At 36.5% G+C, this 13,372-nt stretch overlaps 1 protein-coding gene across 1 annotated transcript in view; it reads right to left on the minus strand.

The window, feature by feature from the left end:
• Positions 1 to 2,142: 2,142 nt before the first annotated feature.
• Positions 2,143 to 13,372, minus strand: part of LOC107044617 (cysteine protease ATG4C) — a 21,790-nt gene continuing 10,560 nt past the window's right edge. The window contains exons 2-3 of the mRNA XM_015266563.1: positions 12,997 to 13,341; positions 2,143 to 2,210 (exon numbers count right to left, since the gene is read on the minus strand). Coding sequence (XP_015122049.1) covers positions 2,191 to 2,210; positions 12,997 to 13,327 — 351 coding nt within the window. The 5' untranslated portion in view covers positions 13,328 to 13,341 and the 3' untranslated portion in view covers positions 2,143 to 2,190. The remainder of the gene's footprint in view (positions 2,211 to 12,996; positions 13,342 to 13,372) is intronic.

A 13,372-nucleotide genomic window follows, 5' to 3' on the forward strand; every position in this document is an offset into this window, starting at 1 on the left:
TACTGATGTATCTTGAAATGCGACGAAGTTGTATTGATTTTATTGTATTGGTTCATTAGAATACTCTGGAACTCTTTATTCAACCTCGGAGATACAGAAGATGCGATCGTGTGATCGAACACCAAGTGCAGTGATGTGTGACACGCTCATGCAGACTCAGCAGACACCGCTGGATAGCAGCACCTCTCGATACACCACTTTAGGCAAAACTCTCATTTGGAATAAAGGAGATGATCCTTGTAATTTTGAACCTTTGTGACCTTTGGTCCGAAAAAAACTTACCACCTGTGAGATATACTCTTATATAGCATGATTCTCGCAAGGTATGATCCTTGGAATGCTTGAACGCCGTAAAGTACTCCCATTGCGACATATAACCATCATGAGTCATATCTCGTCAGTGTCAAATAGGGTCGGTGACAAAATCCCCGGGGATAAAATCCCCGAAAAAGTGGCCGATATGTCCGAAGCGCCTCCAGTGGTGAGAACATGAACTAAATCTCTACTTCATTCAATTTTTATCTATTTTTTTATTATTATTATTATTATTTTCTTTGCTTTTAAACCGAATTCGTCACAAGAAGCTTGCGACTGGCCATCGCGCGAGGTTCTTGAGCCTGGTTTGGTTGGTATTATTATATATTCATTTTTTATTTTATTTCATTTTTAGTCACAATAATAGTTTTTATTCATTGATTTATTTATCATTAATTTTTTAATGCGATGACTCACCAGTGGCTAGTGTACCTGCATTATATTCTGACCCTTAAATTTTCTGACCCTTCAACTTTTGAAATATCTTTTTATGAAATAAATATTTCCTTTCATTTTTATTTATAAAATAATAATTTTTTTATATTTTTTTTTCGATGACGCGTTGGTTACTGCAACTAATTACCCAGGGACGTGACCAAAAGTTTTGGGCCCCGTGAACTCTGAAAGATAATTTATTTCTTCCCTTATTTTTCAATTTTGTTCCTCAAGTCTTTCATCGGTGTACGTAGGTACTTCTCCTCCGAAGACAAAATCATTCCAGAAAAGGAGAAATAAATCACGAAACCCATTTATTCATCCATTTGATTTTCTTAAGGGTCGTTGATTAAATCTAGTATCCACTTATTATCCACCCGCCCTCCCACAACATTTTTCAAAGGAAAATGATGGGCGAATAGGGGACAATAATTTCTTGGCTCAAACTGATTGTTCGAAAAAATGAATTTGAGGTTGAAGTTGTGGGTGAAATTGTAGAATCGTAAACGCAAACTATGGGTCAAGCATGAACATCAAACTGAGGATCAAGCATCAAGGTCAAATGAAGAATTCTCAAAAAAAATTAGTTGATAAGGCACGTCCTGTTCATACATTTTTAACCTAGGAAGGTAAAATAAAGGAGTTGTGCCACGTGCACGTGTAATTTATTACGGTGCTAAGCACGTGGATAAGGGTCCTCAATTTTTTTCCCCTTAGGGAGAAAATATGCACCTCCTGCCTTCATCGTGACGAAAAATTCATTATATCAATGTCAAAATGTTAAAAGGAAATCAGAAATTTTTTTTTATCATTTATTTATTTTTAATTATTTCATTTATTTATTTATTTTTTCGGATAAAATCAGCAAATTGGTTGTCTCGCGAAATTTTTCAGAAATATCTGATAATGAACGCGAAATAGAGCTATTGATGTGGGTATCCTCTTTTGTAAATTCACACGTATAAAAGAATTCAGAAGAAAATCCTAGCGCATTCGTTGGAAAAATCTTTAATCTTTCATAGGAATTTTTTTTCCTCAAATTGTTTAGAATGATATGCAATTTTACCGCGCGATTGTGGTTTGGGAAAGCCAATGAATGTAGATCTTTCTACAAAAATTATTATTTTTCTATTTTTTCCATAAACATTTTTGGGCATCAATTTTTCCAAAAATGATTGAAAATTCATGCCCAAGTATTTAAATAGAAGAAATGTAAAGAGTAATATGGAAAAATTTGAATCTATTGACTTTTTGCGAGGAAATCTTTGACAAAAAATGACTCACCCTGAGGCCGTAACTCTTGAGCCGAACTTTTTTTTTCAATCATGAATTTTTTAATTTCGGGTTTTTATGAATGACCAAGAATTGAAAGTACCATTTTTCAATTGTTTCATAAGTTTAAATATTCATTAAAAGTGCCAGTGGCTTAGTAATAATATTTCATGTTGCACTCGAAGTACCTGAAAACAAAAAAGGAAAAATAAGAGGAGATCAGTTGTCTCAAATTCTCCAAAAATCTTCTGGAAATAAGTAGCATTGAGAGGAGGGTCAAAAGACCTTATATATGACGGAATTTTGCGCGTTCATGAAAACGGTTGGATATCTTTCCTAGAATTGATTCATTTAAGTTACAATGGCAATTCCATAATTTTTTTTTCTCCTTCGAATTTTTCTTTACCTCTCAGCTCTTTACCCCATACTCTTTTATGGCGATGAAGATTACAATCAATGAAGTGCTGGGATATCAACTATTATTTGATATTTGATAAATAACTCAACATCGGTTATGAATCACTTTATTTCTATCAACGTCAGGTCGTTTGTCGTGATTAAATGCATGTAGAGAATGAAAAATTTGTGAAAAGTGGTTGCCATGAAAGATCATGATGGAGAGGCTCATGTCCCTATAATCGTAGGATTGGTACTTTGGTACGTATTGAATTATGGGGTAAGTACAGATATTGGACTATTATTATGGTTACGTGAAAATAAACAAAAATCATGCTATGAGAATATTGAAATATTACGTCACGGGTTTCTTGTACATTTTAGACCTCCTCCCTCCCCCTATCATAGATTACGTGAGAAATAAATCATTCAGTTCATACTCATGCGATTTTTACTATCACAGCATTTAGAGTTCCTCTTTGCGAATCTTTGGGATAGTTCCAAGAACTAAAAACAATTTGTCATCATTAGACCAATATTTATACCGAAATGGCCGTCGGTTATGATAATTAGTATTTTTTAATAAATAATCATCCGTAAACGTGAAAAGTCCCATGTCCGCACGCTCGCTTACTTGTCCCCATGCACGTTTGACACATGTCCCTATCCTCGTCTCGTGATTTGAATGATATGGACAGGTTATATCCCAATTAATTACAACGTGAGTACCCTATTTTGTAATAAAACAACATTAAAACATATCTCGAGTCACAAAATTATGTTTTAATTGGACAGCCAAACCCTTTTAATGATTTTTTCATCCATTTAGTTCGTTACCAGTTGACGGTTGGGAAATGAGCATAGGATCAATCCCATTTTTATTGTACCTATTCTTGTAATTGCCGATATTTCAATGAAATATTAAGATACTACTGTATTTACGTATTTTTATTAAATTTTCAACTATCCGAAACCTTAGTCAAGGGATTTTTAATCCTATTTTACTATTATAACTGAGATATCAACATTTCAAAATTTTGAGTTTCTTAACTTGCGGCTTAAGAATTGACTCTGTTGTAGTTAAAACGCCGACCAATTGATGTGAATGGGATTTTACTCCCGTATTTTTCAATAAATCACTTCTCATTGGGGTTTATAACTTTCCTTATCAACTGTAATAATTGCTCTAATCATATCACGTATGAAAACATTCAAAAGAAAGATCTAGAGCTTTCGTTAAGAAATTTTATTGCAATTCTATAAGAATTCTATTGGGGTTTTATTAGAATTCTATTGGAGTTCGATTAAAATTCTATTGAAAAATTCTATTAGTTTTTTGCGTCATTTGTATTGAAGATGATTAATAGAAAAGTAAATAGATTTTGTTTTTCATAGAAATTCCTGGGCGTAAATTTCCTAAGGTTTTTTCGTGGGTTTTATTATGAAAAACAAATGAAAATATAACGGAAAAAACGTAGAAAATTTACGTCCAAGAATTTCTCTAGGAAAAAAATTATATTGAATATTTCCTATAGAAATGGCGCACAAAACAAATAGAATTTTCCCATAGAATCCTAATAGAACTCCAATAGAATGCTAATAGAATTCCATTGGAAATTCAATAGAATTTCTAAGCGAAAACGCTAGGTTTTTCTATTCAATTTTTTCATACGTGATTTCACACTTGATAGATTTTTGGGACTGTAAAAATGACATACGAGAATTCCATCATCTCTGTGAGATTGAAAGATATTCACTGAAAATTTCATCTAAATGTGTTGAACTCGTCGTTTCATGATCTCTTTTAGATTTCTGCCTCTTTATGTGCTTCCCCCAGCTAAAACGGTGAGATGTGGACCAAAAATATATATCACCTTTTTTGTAGACAATTTAATTTCCTTCAAAAAAGTCCGCGAGACCCCTGTTCTACCTTGAATCATTCAATTGCTAGAAGCCGGAGATTACACGCGGATGAAAGAAGGCGTTCCTTGCCGGGGCACAAGTCAATCGTTTACCAATGACAAGAGCTCCTGCGGGTGTCGTATTACATGGCATCGTAAAGTAACACGTAAAATCGGATTCAGTTCATCCTGGTTATTGAGTGTATCATGAGGTGAATTTGAGCAATTTTCTGTACTCGTTAAATTCACGATACAATTTTTCCTTCCTCTCAGTATCCATCGGTGTTTATGTTGTGTGCTAGTGACGAAGGTGACCCGGCCACAAGGCCTGGGGCATCGAGCGAAGAGAAAAAGCCCAAACGCAAATATGGACATCATCCCACACATCAGGATGACGATGGACACAATTACATTCATCGCCGAATATCGAAGAAAACTGGTCTAATGTGAATAGAAAAGATTAGTTTTCAGCATTCGTACCGAAATAACCGGATTTCTGTCATATAATTGCCTAGTGAAAAAATGAAACCGAGAAAAAAAATTGAAAAGCCAAAAACTCCGAGGGGACATGGAACACATAGTTTTTCACTTCTTGTTGAATATCAAAGTATCCCGATAATGAGTGCTTTCCAGGAGAAAAATTCAGACAGAACGAATTTCGTGGACCCGGTCGTTTTTGTTGTTTTTCTTCGCGTGGCGGAGAGGAATTACCGAGTTTATTGTCCGATGAGGGTTTCAAAGATGCTGAGGGTTGAAATGACTGCGAGGGTTCGGGCTATTATGGGAAATTCGTATGCTTGTGGAATCAATCATATTTATCCATGATTTTCCGGTTAATCATTCTCTACTCAATTATCATAGTACATTGAGTATTGTGATTGATTCTGTATTTTATATTTAATAATCTGGGGTAGAGCGGAGCAAAATGAGTCATTTTTTATAGTGAATAATTCGCAATGATTAGATGGATATTCACAGGAACGCTATTTTCTTGGAGTCTAAAATAGAATTCAATCGTTAATTTTAAGGAGAAAGATTTTTGTTTAGTACAGTGTTTTTCTCAACTTCCTGCGATGATATAATTAGTTCATTAATTCCCATATATTTCAACAGTGCAGCTGATTGTAACAAGAAAGGATGCAAGGGTCGAGCTGAAATAAGCCCGGATGGTACGGTCGTGAGGACCAGAGAACATTCGAATTCATGTATCCCAAACAAGGCTAATATCCCGACAAAAGCTTTTAATCGTCGACTGAAGGAGATGGCGGCCATAAACGGTCTAACGACGCGAAAGAGCTTCAATGCAGCGAGACTCGAGTGCATAAAAAAATTGATAATCCAATTCTAATCTGAACAATCCGAGCAAAGAATATGAATTAATAAATTTTGTACTTTCTGGGGTCAAGAATCCCTCTATTCTTGATTCAAGTTGATAATATTCTACAATTCAACTCAGAATATTCCCAATATATCCAGATCCGCATACGATCGACTTAAATAGTAAACCTGCTAGTGCATTCGCTGCCATTTCAATTATATTGAAATTATACTATGAATTGTGCATTCTTCCCGCTCGATTTTTGGATGGATATTCAATAGCAGAAATAGTCAATGGATTTTGATCTTTCTACACATTTTATTCTGTCAAGATTTTTCCTATAGGAATGCTTGGGCATAATGTTTGCTTTTTTTTATTTGTTCATCATTACAAAGTCATAGCAAATGAAACTTGTGAAATCCATACCCTAGAATCTCTATAGCGAAAATCTTGACAGAATTAATTGAATAGAAATATTAAATCTATTAACTTTTTCCCGACAAATATCTATTACAAAAATTAATCGCAAAATTGGTGAATTTTCAATAGAAATCGGCCAAAAACGAGAGGAGCTACTGAAAACATTCCAATAAATCCACAATAAAATAGAAAAAGGAAGCGAAATAGATTATCTAGTGAATGCGCGATGTTTCCTATTGAACTCTCACAGATTCTGTAATTTTCAATACAAAAAATATCATTTTTTAGCTGAATAGAAAATAACAAAACAAGATATCTCAATCAACTCTTAAAATCTTCGTATCAAATATTATATCTATAATCTGAGGACATATCTCTTACGGGAATAATAATAATAATTGAGAGGGTGGTTCTTTTCATCTCTATTTCGAAGGTACCCAAAGGCGACACCTCAATCGTACAACTCCAAGGCAAGGCACCTTCGTCGATGGAAATCCTCCAAAAGTCCTCCCGAACCTAAGGACCTTGGAGAATTTGTCAGTTATTTGAAAGAAGAATGTTGGAAGGCAATGTTGGATTATAATTTCGGGCGATTGGAAGTAGAGTTGGTTGATGGATCAGACGGATCGCAAGCTGCAATTTTTGGAGATCCAGAGTATGTGCGTCGACTCCTGGTGGGAATTGCAGACGGTGTGGGCATGTTCATCGACGGCACCTTCCACTCCGTGCCAGCTCTACCCAATTTGATGCAATTATTGATCGTACATGTGTGTCGCTACAATCACGTACGTAGTTCTCGATCGATATAAATTGGAAAAAATGAGTAAATCTGAGTAAATTTTTCTTTGATTCATGATGAAAAATTTGGTTTTTACCTAAATAATAATTGGATGAATAAGAAAATCGATGAATTGAAAAATTACTCTTCTGTCAATGGAATAATTTTTTCCTCTCAATAACTATTGGGACAAGTATTTCGTCGATGACACGGGGAAAAATACTTATTTTGGACGTAGTAATTCGATTTTTGGATGAAACGATAAAATCGATTTTCTATGAAATTCATGAACTAGAGACCTTGCCCTTTTAGATCCTTCCAATCGCATTTGCATTGATGACTAATCAAACAACAGAGGCATATGTGAGTGTTTATGAGTATGTCTTCAGAGTGTTAGCACCGCAGTTTCATTCATACAAAGCCAAGGTGCATACTGACTTTGAAATAGCAGAGAGAACGGGTACGTAGTTCTGCCAAATGCAACTAACAAGTTGTGCATCACCCACTTCAATAGGGTGAGAAAAATGATTTGCATGGACTGGCTTAAGATCACATAGAATAAGATATATTTTTTATTTTTCTCTGGACACCTGTCATTTTAATGCTTATGATAATTTTGACATCACTCGTAAATTTTATAGAACATGAAGCCGACTAAAAAAAAAAGAAGAAAAAATATTTTCGTTAAAAATATTTTTTATTCAAGTTGAAAAAACTATTGCAATGACGCAAATCCTTGATAATCTCCTCAATTTTGGTCTCAAACAATCAGAGTGCAGTATTTCGGGGGACGTGAAACCTTCACATCAGTTTCATTCACCCTTAGCCCGGTGAATTATCAAAACAAAACTGATGTGAAGGTTTCACATGACTCCGAATACTGATAATTCACCCGTAGCCGAATAAATTATCAAAATAAAACTGAAAAGTCTAAGTATCCATTCACTAACGCACCGCCACAGGTTCACAGCACAAATGCAATCAAGACAGGGGCAATGAAGACCACAAAATTACCAGATGTTGGAACGGAAGAGTGGAAAATCGAAGTTGCGGTAAGGAAGTGCGTCCAAGAACGTGTGAACCTGGTAATGGCGTTTGCTCTCATACCAGAGGTCCATATAAAACCTCAGTTCGAGCGAATCAAGGACAAAACTGAAAATGCCTTGGCAAAAGAGAGAATGAAGGCGTATTATGAGTATGTTCACCAGCAATGGTTTGTCAATTGTCCTCCAAGCAAATGGTGTGCATTCAATTCAGTACGAAGGACTAATAATGCGGCAGAGTCGCGAAATCGATCGATGAATTCTGACTTTGGGAAGCACGAGAGTCCATGGAAGTTCGTAAGTCAGTGATTACTATTCAGTTTTTCATGTGAACCTATGCACAAATTACTATTCAGTTTTTTATGTGATCCTATGCACGTTCTATTTCTTACTATTTTCTCTCCTGAACTTCATCATTTCGTTAAAACTAGGTTGCCCCATGGTCCACTTAATAGTAATTATTAAAAAAATACCATTATGATCCCCAAATTATGGTTTATCTCGATAGTAATTTCACCTTCATTTTGCTTCCGAATGGAAGCATTGAAATCGTTCAATTTTTCGAATGTCTAATCTTGCTTGGAAACGATGTAGAATGGTCTGAAACGTAAAAATACGAAGTTTGAGCACAGTGTGTATATGTGCAGATGTCCCACCTCGTGGTCAACTTTTAGAAAATTGAAGGAATGAAAGACTGAAATTATTCCAAAAAATCTAAAATTTTGTCAAATTGTAGGTATGGATGTGGACTAACTCTGTGCCAAATTTCAGCTCAATCGACTCAGCCGTTTTTGAGAAATTTCAATTTTTTACTCAATCGTTTTTCACCAATATGTCAAAAACTACTGATCCGATTTTCATTTTTTTTTTCAAAATATTCGTCTTGATGTGTTCCATCTCAATCATTCATATATGCATACCCTTTCATACAAAGTTTTCGAGATATTTTAATTTTTCGGTTTTTCACCCAAAATCGTGGTTCGCACGCTAGCTTTCACAAAAATCGATATATTAACTTGAAATTTGGCATGAAGTTATCTCTTGGCACTAGGATGGCTGCTTTCGAAGATGAGCTAAATCGGCCGGTTAGTTTATGAGATATTCACGTTTGTATCTAAATCTATTTTTGTGAATATCTCAAAAACTACTGCACCGATTTTAATTCTTTTTTTTCAAAATATTCGTTTTCTTTATATCATATATTTATGGATGGATATTTTCTTTCACTAATCTCAAACTCTCATGAATGACCGAACTCACCTACTATTGTATAATAGTGATCTTCTGATGATTGAATGATGATGAATATTGGAATTGCTTCAAGAAAATAAGCTCATTTTGCAGGGACTCTAGTGGGTGTCCAAAATACGCTTTCCCAAGATTTCGATGCCATTAAGGCGGGCGCCTCTCGCCAGGAGATCAGAGGCAGTGATCATAGGAAGGAAGCGTTCATAAGGTCACAGAAAGTTCTGTTGGCGGAGGCAAAATTAGAAGTACCTGAATTCTTGGATATGATGGCAACATGTATTGATTTTAAAAAGAGTACGTTGAATGAAATTTCACTTGATCTATAATTTATTGTCAATCTAATAATAACGTCATACTTATTTTCATTGTCTACAGAGTGCCAAATTGGACGAGCGTCTTCCTTCACAGATGTCGAAGATGAGAATCAGTTTCCGGTTGAAACAGAAGGACAGAAGGACCAAAGAGATCAAAGCCATTCTATCCATGATCCGAAAAGTGGAGCGAAAGTCCCAGCCACCGCAGCAGCAGGAAGGCAAGAAGATGAGAAAGCAGAGGAGTCTAGGGAGGTTTTTGAGAAGAGAGACAAGAAGGACAGGCGAAGACAGAAGAAGAAGGCAAAGAAGAGAGACGCAGAGTATATCGAGAGTGAAGTAGAATCAGGAGAAAATCAGAAGAATGAGTCCACTGATTTTCATGAGAGAACAGTCAAAAAACAGAGAAGAGAAATGAAGAAAAGAAAGAAGGAAGACACCGGAGGAAGGTATACGATCACAAAATCGAACTTTCCTGATGGCTCAAGCCTCAAGTTCGTAATCAAAATGAAGGAGATAACTGAGACAATGCGTGTCTAGTATCGCCGTAATCGATGCATGATGGAACGATGTACAGGTTATAACGCTAATAAAGGGATAAAACGATTCGTGATCAATACTCAAGTTTCAATCCTGTCATTAACAGTCGACTACGTAGTTATTAATTGTCATCTTCATTCCGCTGTGATTTTCTGGTTCAACAAGTCCACAGGGGAAGATTCGTATAAAAGTGGGTGGGCAGGCAATCTTTTTTCTCTCTCTCTCTCTCTCTCTCTCTCTCTCTCTCTCTCTCTCTCTCTCTCTCTCTCTCTCTCTCTCTCTCTCTCTCTCTCTCTCTCTCTCTCTCTCTCTCTCTCTCTCTCTCTCTCTCTCTCTCTCTCTCTCTCTCTCTCTCTCTCTCTCTCTCTCTCTCTCTCTCTCTCTCTCTCTCTCTCTCTCTCTCTCTCTCTCTCTCTCTCTCTCTCTCTCTCTCTCTCTCTCTCTCTCTCTCTCTCTCTCTCTCTCTCTCTCTCTCTCTCTCTCTCTCTCTCTCTCTCTCTCTCTCTCTCTCTCTCTCTCTCTCTCTCTCTCTCTCTCTCTCTCTCTCTCTCTCTCTCTGTCTCTCTCTCTCTCTCTCTCTCTCTCTCCCTCTCCCCCTGAGAGTCAAGACATCAATTAAAAATGTTTGTCGGTCCAACAGAGTAGGGAGAGAAAGTGCGTATGTGGGAGGGCGGGTGGGTAATAATTAGATACTAGATTTAATCAACGACCCTTGNCAGTTTGAGCCAAGAAATTATTGTCCCCTATTCGCCCATCATTTTCCTTTGAAAAATGTTGTGGGAGGGCGGGTGGATAATAAGTGGATACTAGATTTAATCAACGACCCTTAAGAAAATCAAATGGATGAATAAATGGGTTTCGTGATTTATTTCTCCTTTTCTGGAATGATTTTGTCTTCGGAGGAGAAGTACCTACGTACACCGATGAAAGACTTGAGGAACAAAATTGAAAAAAAAGGGAAGAAATAAATTATCTTTCAGAGTTCGCGGGGCCCAAAACTTTTGGTTACGTCCCTGGGTAATTGGTTGTAGTAACCAACGCGTCATCGAAAAAAAAAATTATTATTTTATAAATAAAAATTAAAGGAAATATTTATTTCATAAAAAGATATTTCAAAAGTTGAAGGGTCAGAAAATTTAAGGTTCAGAATATAATGCAGGTACACTAGCCACTGGTGAGTCATCGCATTAAAAAATTAATGATAAATAAATCAATGAATAAAAACTATTATTGTGACTAAAAATGAAATAAAATAAAAAATGAATATATAATAATACCAACCAAACCAGGCTCAAGACCCTCGCGCGATGGCCAGTCGCAAGCTTCTTGTGACGAATTCGGTTTAAAAGAAAAGAAAATAATAATAATAATAAAAAAATAGATAAAAATTTAATGAAGTAGAGATTTATTTCATGTTCTCACCACTGGAGGCGCTTCGGACATATCGGCCACTTTTTCGGGGATTTTGTTCGCGGGGATTTTGGCCGCCGGGGATTTTGTCACCGACCCTATCAAATATCCCCAGTATAAATACTAAGAGGGCCATCCCTTAGGTGGATCATACGTCACCAGATTAGAAGGATCAACAAGGAGAAACAGGGCAATCTTAAGTATCAAAAAATCATAAATCAAGTGTAGTCATAGGGCCGTTTGACTTTTGTATTGCTTGCCGTTTGATCCTTGAAATGGTGGTTATCCCGCCTGCCTCTCCAAGTTGAAACTTTTATAATTATCCTGCCTATCTCCATCGTTTGACCCTCGCGAGTTATAATCCTTGCGACATTTGATCCTCGTCAGATGTGATCCGGGCGACGGATCAGCTTACCGAGACATGACCCTTGCGATGTTTGCCACTCGAGAGACATGATTCTTGACAGGTATGATCGTTGCGCTTGACCCTTGCGAGGCAAAACGAGAAAGCCTTCTGCAAGGCTATTCTGGGGCTGAAATCGCATGTTGTACTTCAGGATGTCGTATCCATTTTACGCTTTACGGGCGGTATACGATATCGTGAAGTACAACATGCGATTTCAGCTTGAAAATCCCCTCTTTAATTATTTTACTCAATTCATGATTGTTCGACCCCTCCACGTTCAACACTGATCCACAATGACGAAGCACGCAGTCACAAAAAGCAAAACTTTTCCGGTAAAGTACTTGTTTTTTTAACATATTGAAAACTAAGAGCTTAGCGGCGGTATTTTACAAAATCCACTCTGAGTATGATTTCAGAGATTCCAGCAAAGAAACCGACAGAGGGGCTAAATTCTAATAATCAGTTTCCTCCCGTAAAATTTACTGTAGATATTCCAGAGTATTCATTTCGGTATTCGTGCATTTCTGGAGCGTCAGTAAATGAAAATTGAGGCGGACGTTCTGTTGAGTAATATTCAAAATACTGAAATATAAACTGAATAATATGAAATTTGCTATCTCTCTTTCAATCAGTCTTATTTCATCATTTGAAAATCCAAAAGTAGACTTTTCTTTTTCAGGATAGAATTACGAAGTTTCATTTATGCAACGCGTAGCCGCTACGCATTCGAATTTTTTATTGAGTAGGTCAAATAGTTTTGTCATTAGGAACTAATTTCTGTTCAAATTTTTAGAATACTATCATTCTCAAGCAATAAATACATAATTGTTATAAACAATATACCCCCAATTAAACCGCAATAACGGATGAAAAAATCATGGACACGTAAAAAGATACGTTCTTTAATCAACCACAATTATTGGGAAGGGGGGAGTAGGCTGCGACTAATGAATTACTTTAAAAGGAATTGTCCGTTTCGCGACGATGCTAGATAGCTTAGAGTGAATTCCGCAGCGCTAGCGCCTGAATAATATGACGGTAAATTCTTCATGAGATAAAGCACGACTGGCGAGATTGTTCCACCAGAAATTGTAGGTTATGCATCGAGTTACCATTCCTCGATCGCTCGGTTTATTTCATTTCACCATCTCGCCAGTACTAGGCTTTAGTGAATAAACTAGGTTTAATATATTTATGGTTTACCTCTCCCAAGAAAATGACAGACAAGTGCTTGTGCCAGCATCATCTGTCCACTCCTGAGCATGCAGCCCCATCCACAATCAGATGTAAACGTCGAGCCATTCAGAATAGGGAATTCTCTTCTATAGGTTAACCATAATCTCGAAATAAAGTCTCTCTTAAAGCCCTCCATACCCTCGTCGAAATTCGCAGCATCTTCAGCGACAGAAATATCACCACTCGAGTCTGTATCAAATCCAACAGCTTCAGAGGCAGTCTCGGGAGGCTCAGCTTTTTTATGGTAACTAGCACCTAAAAGCCACACTGGAGATTCCTTGGAGAAATTTGTTTTCATCTTCGAGGTCCATCCTACGAAACAAAATTTGGTATATATATATAT

This window comes from Diachasma alloeum, unplaced genomic scaffold, assembly GCF_001412515.2.
Source record: "Diachasma alloeum isolate Michigan unplaced genomic scaffold, Dall2.0 Dall_scaffold_00761, whole genome shotgun sequence".
Lineage (NCBI taxonomy): Eukaryota > Metazoa > Arthropoda > Insecta > Hymenoptera > Braconidae > Diachasma > Diachasma alloeum.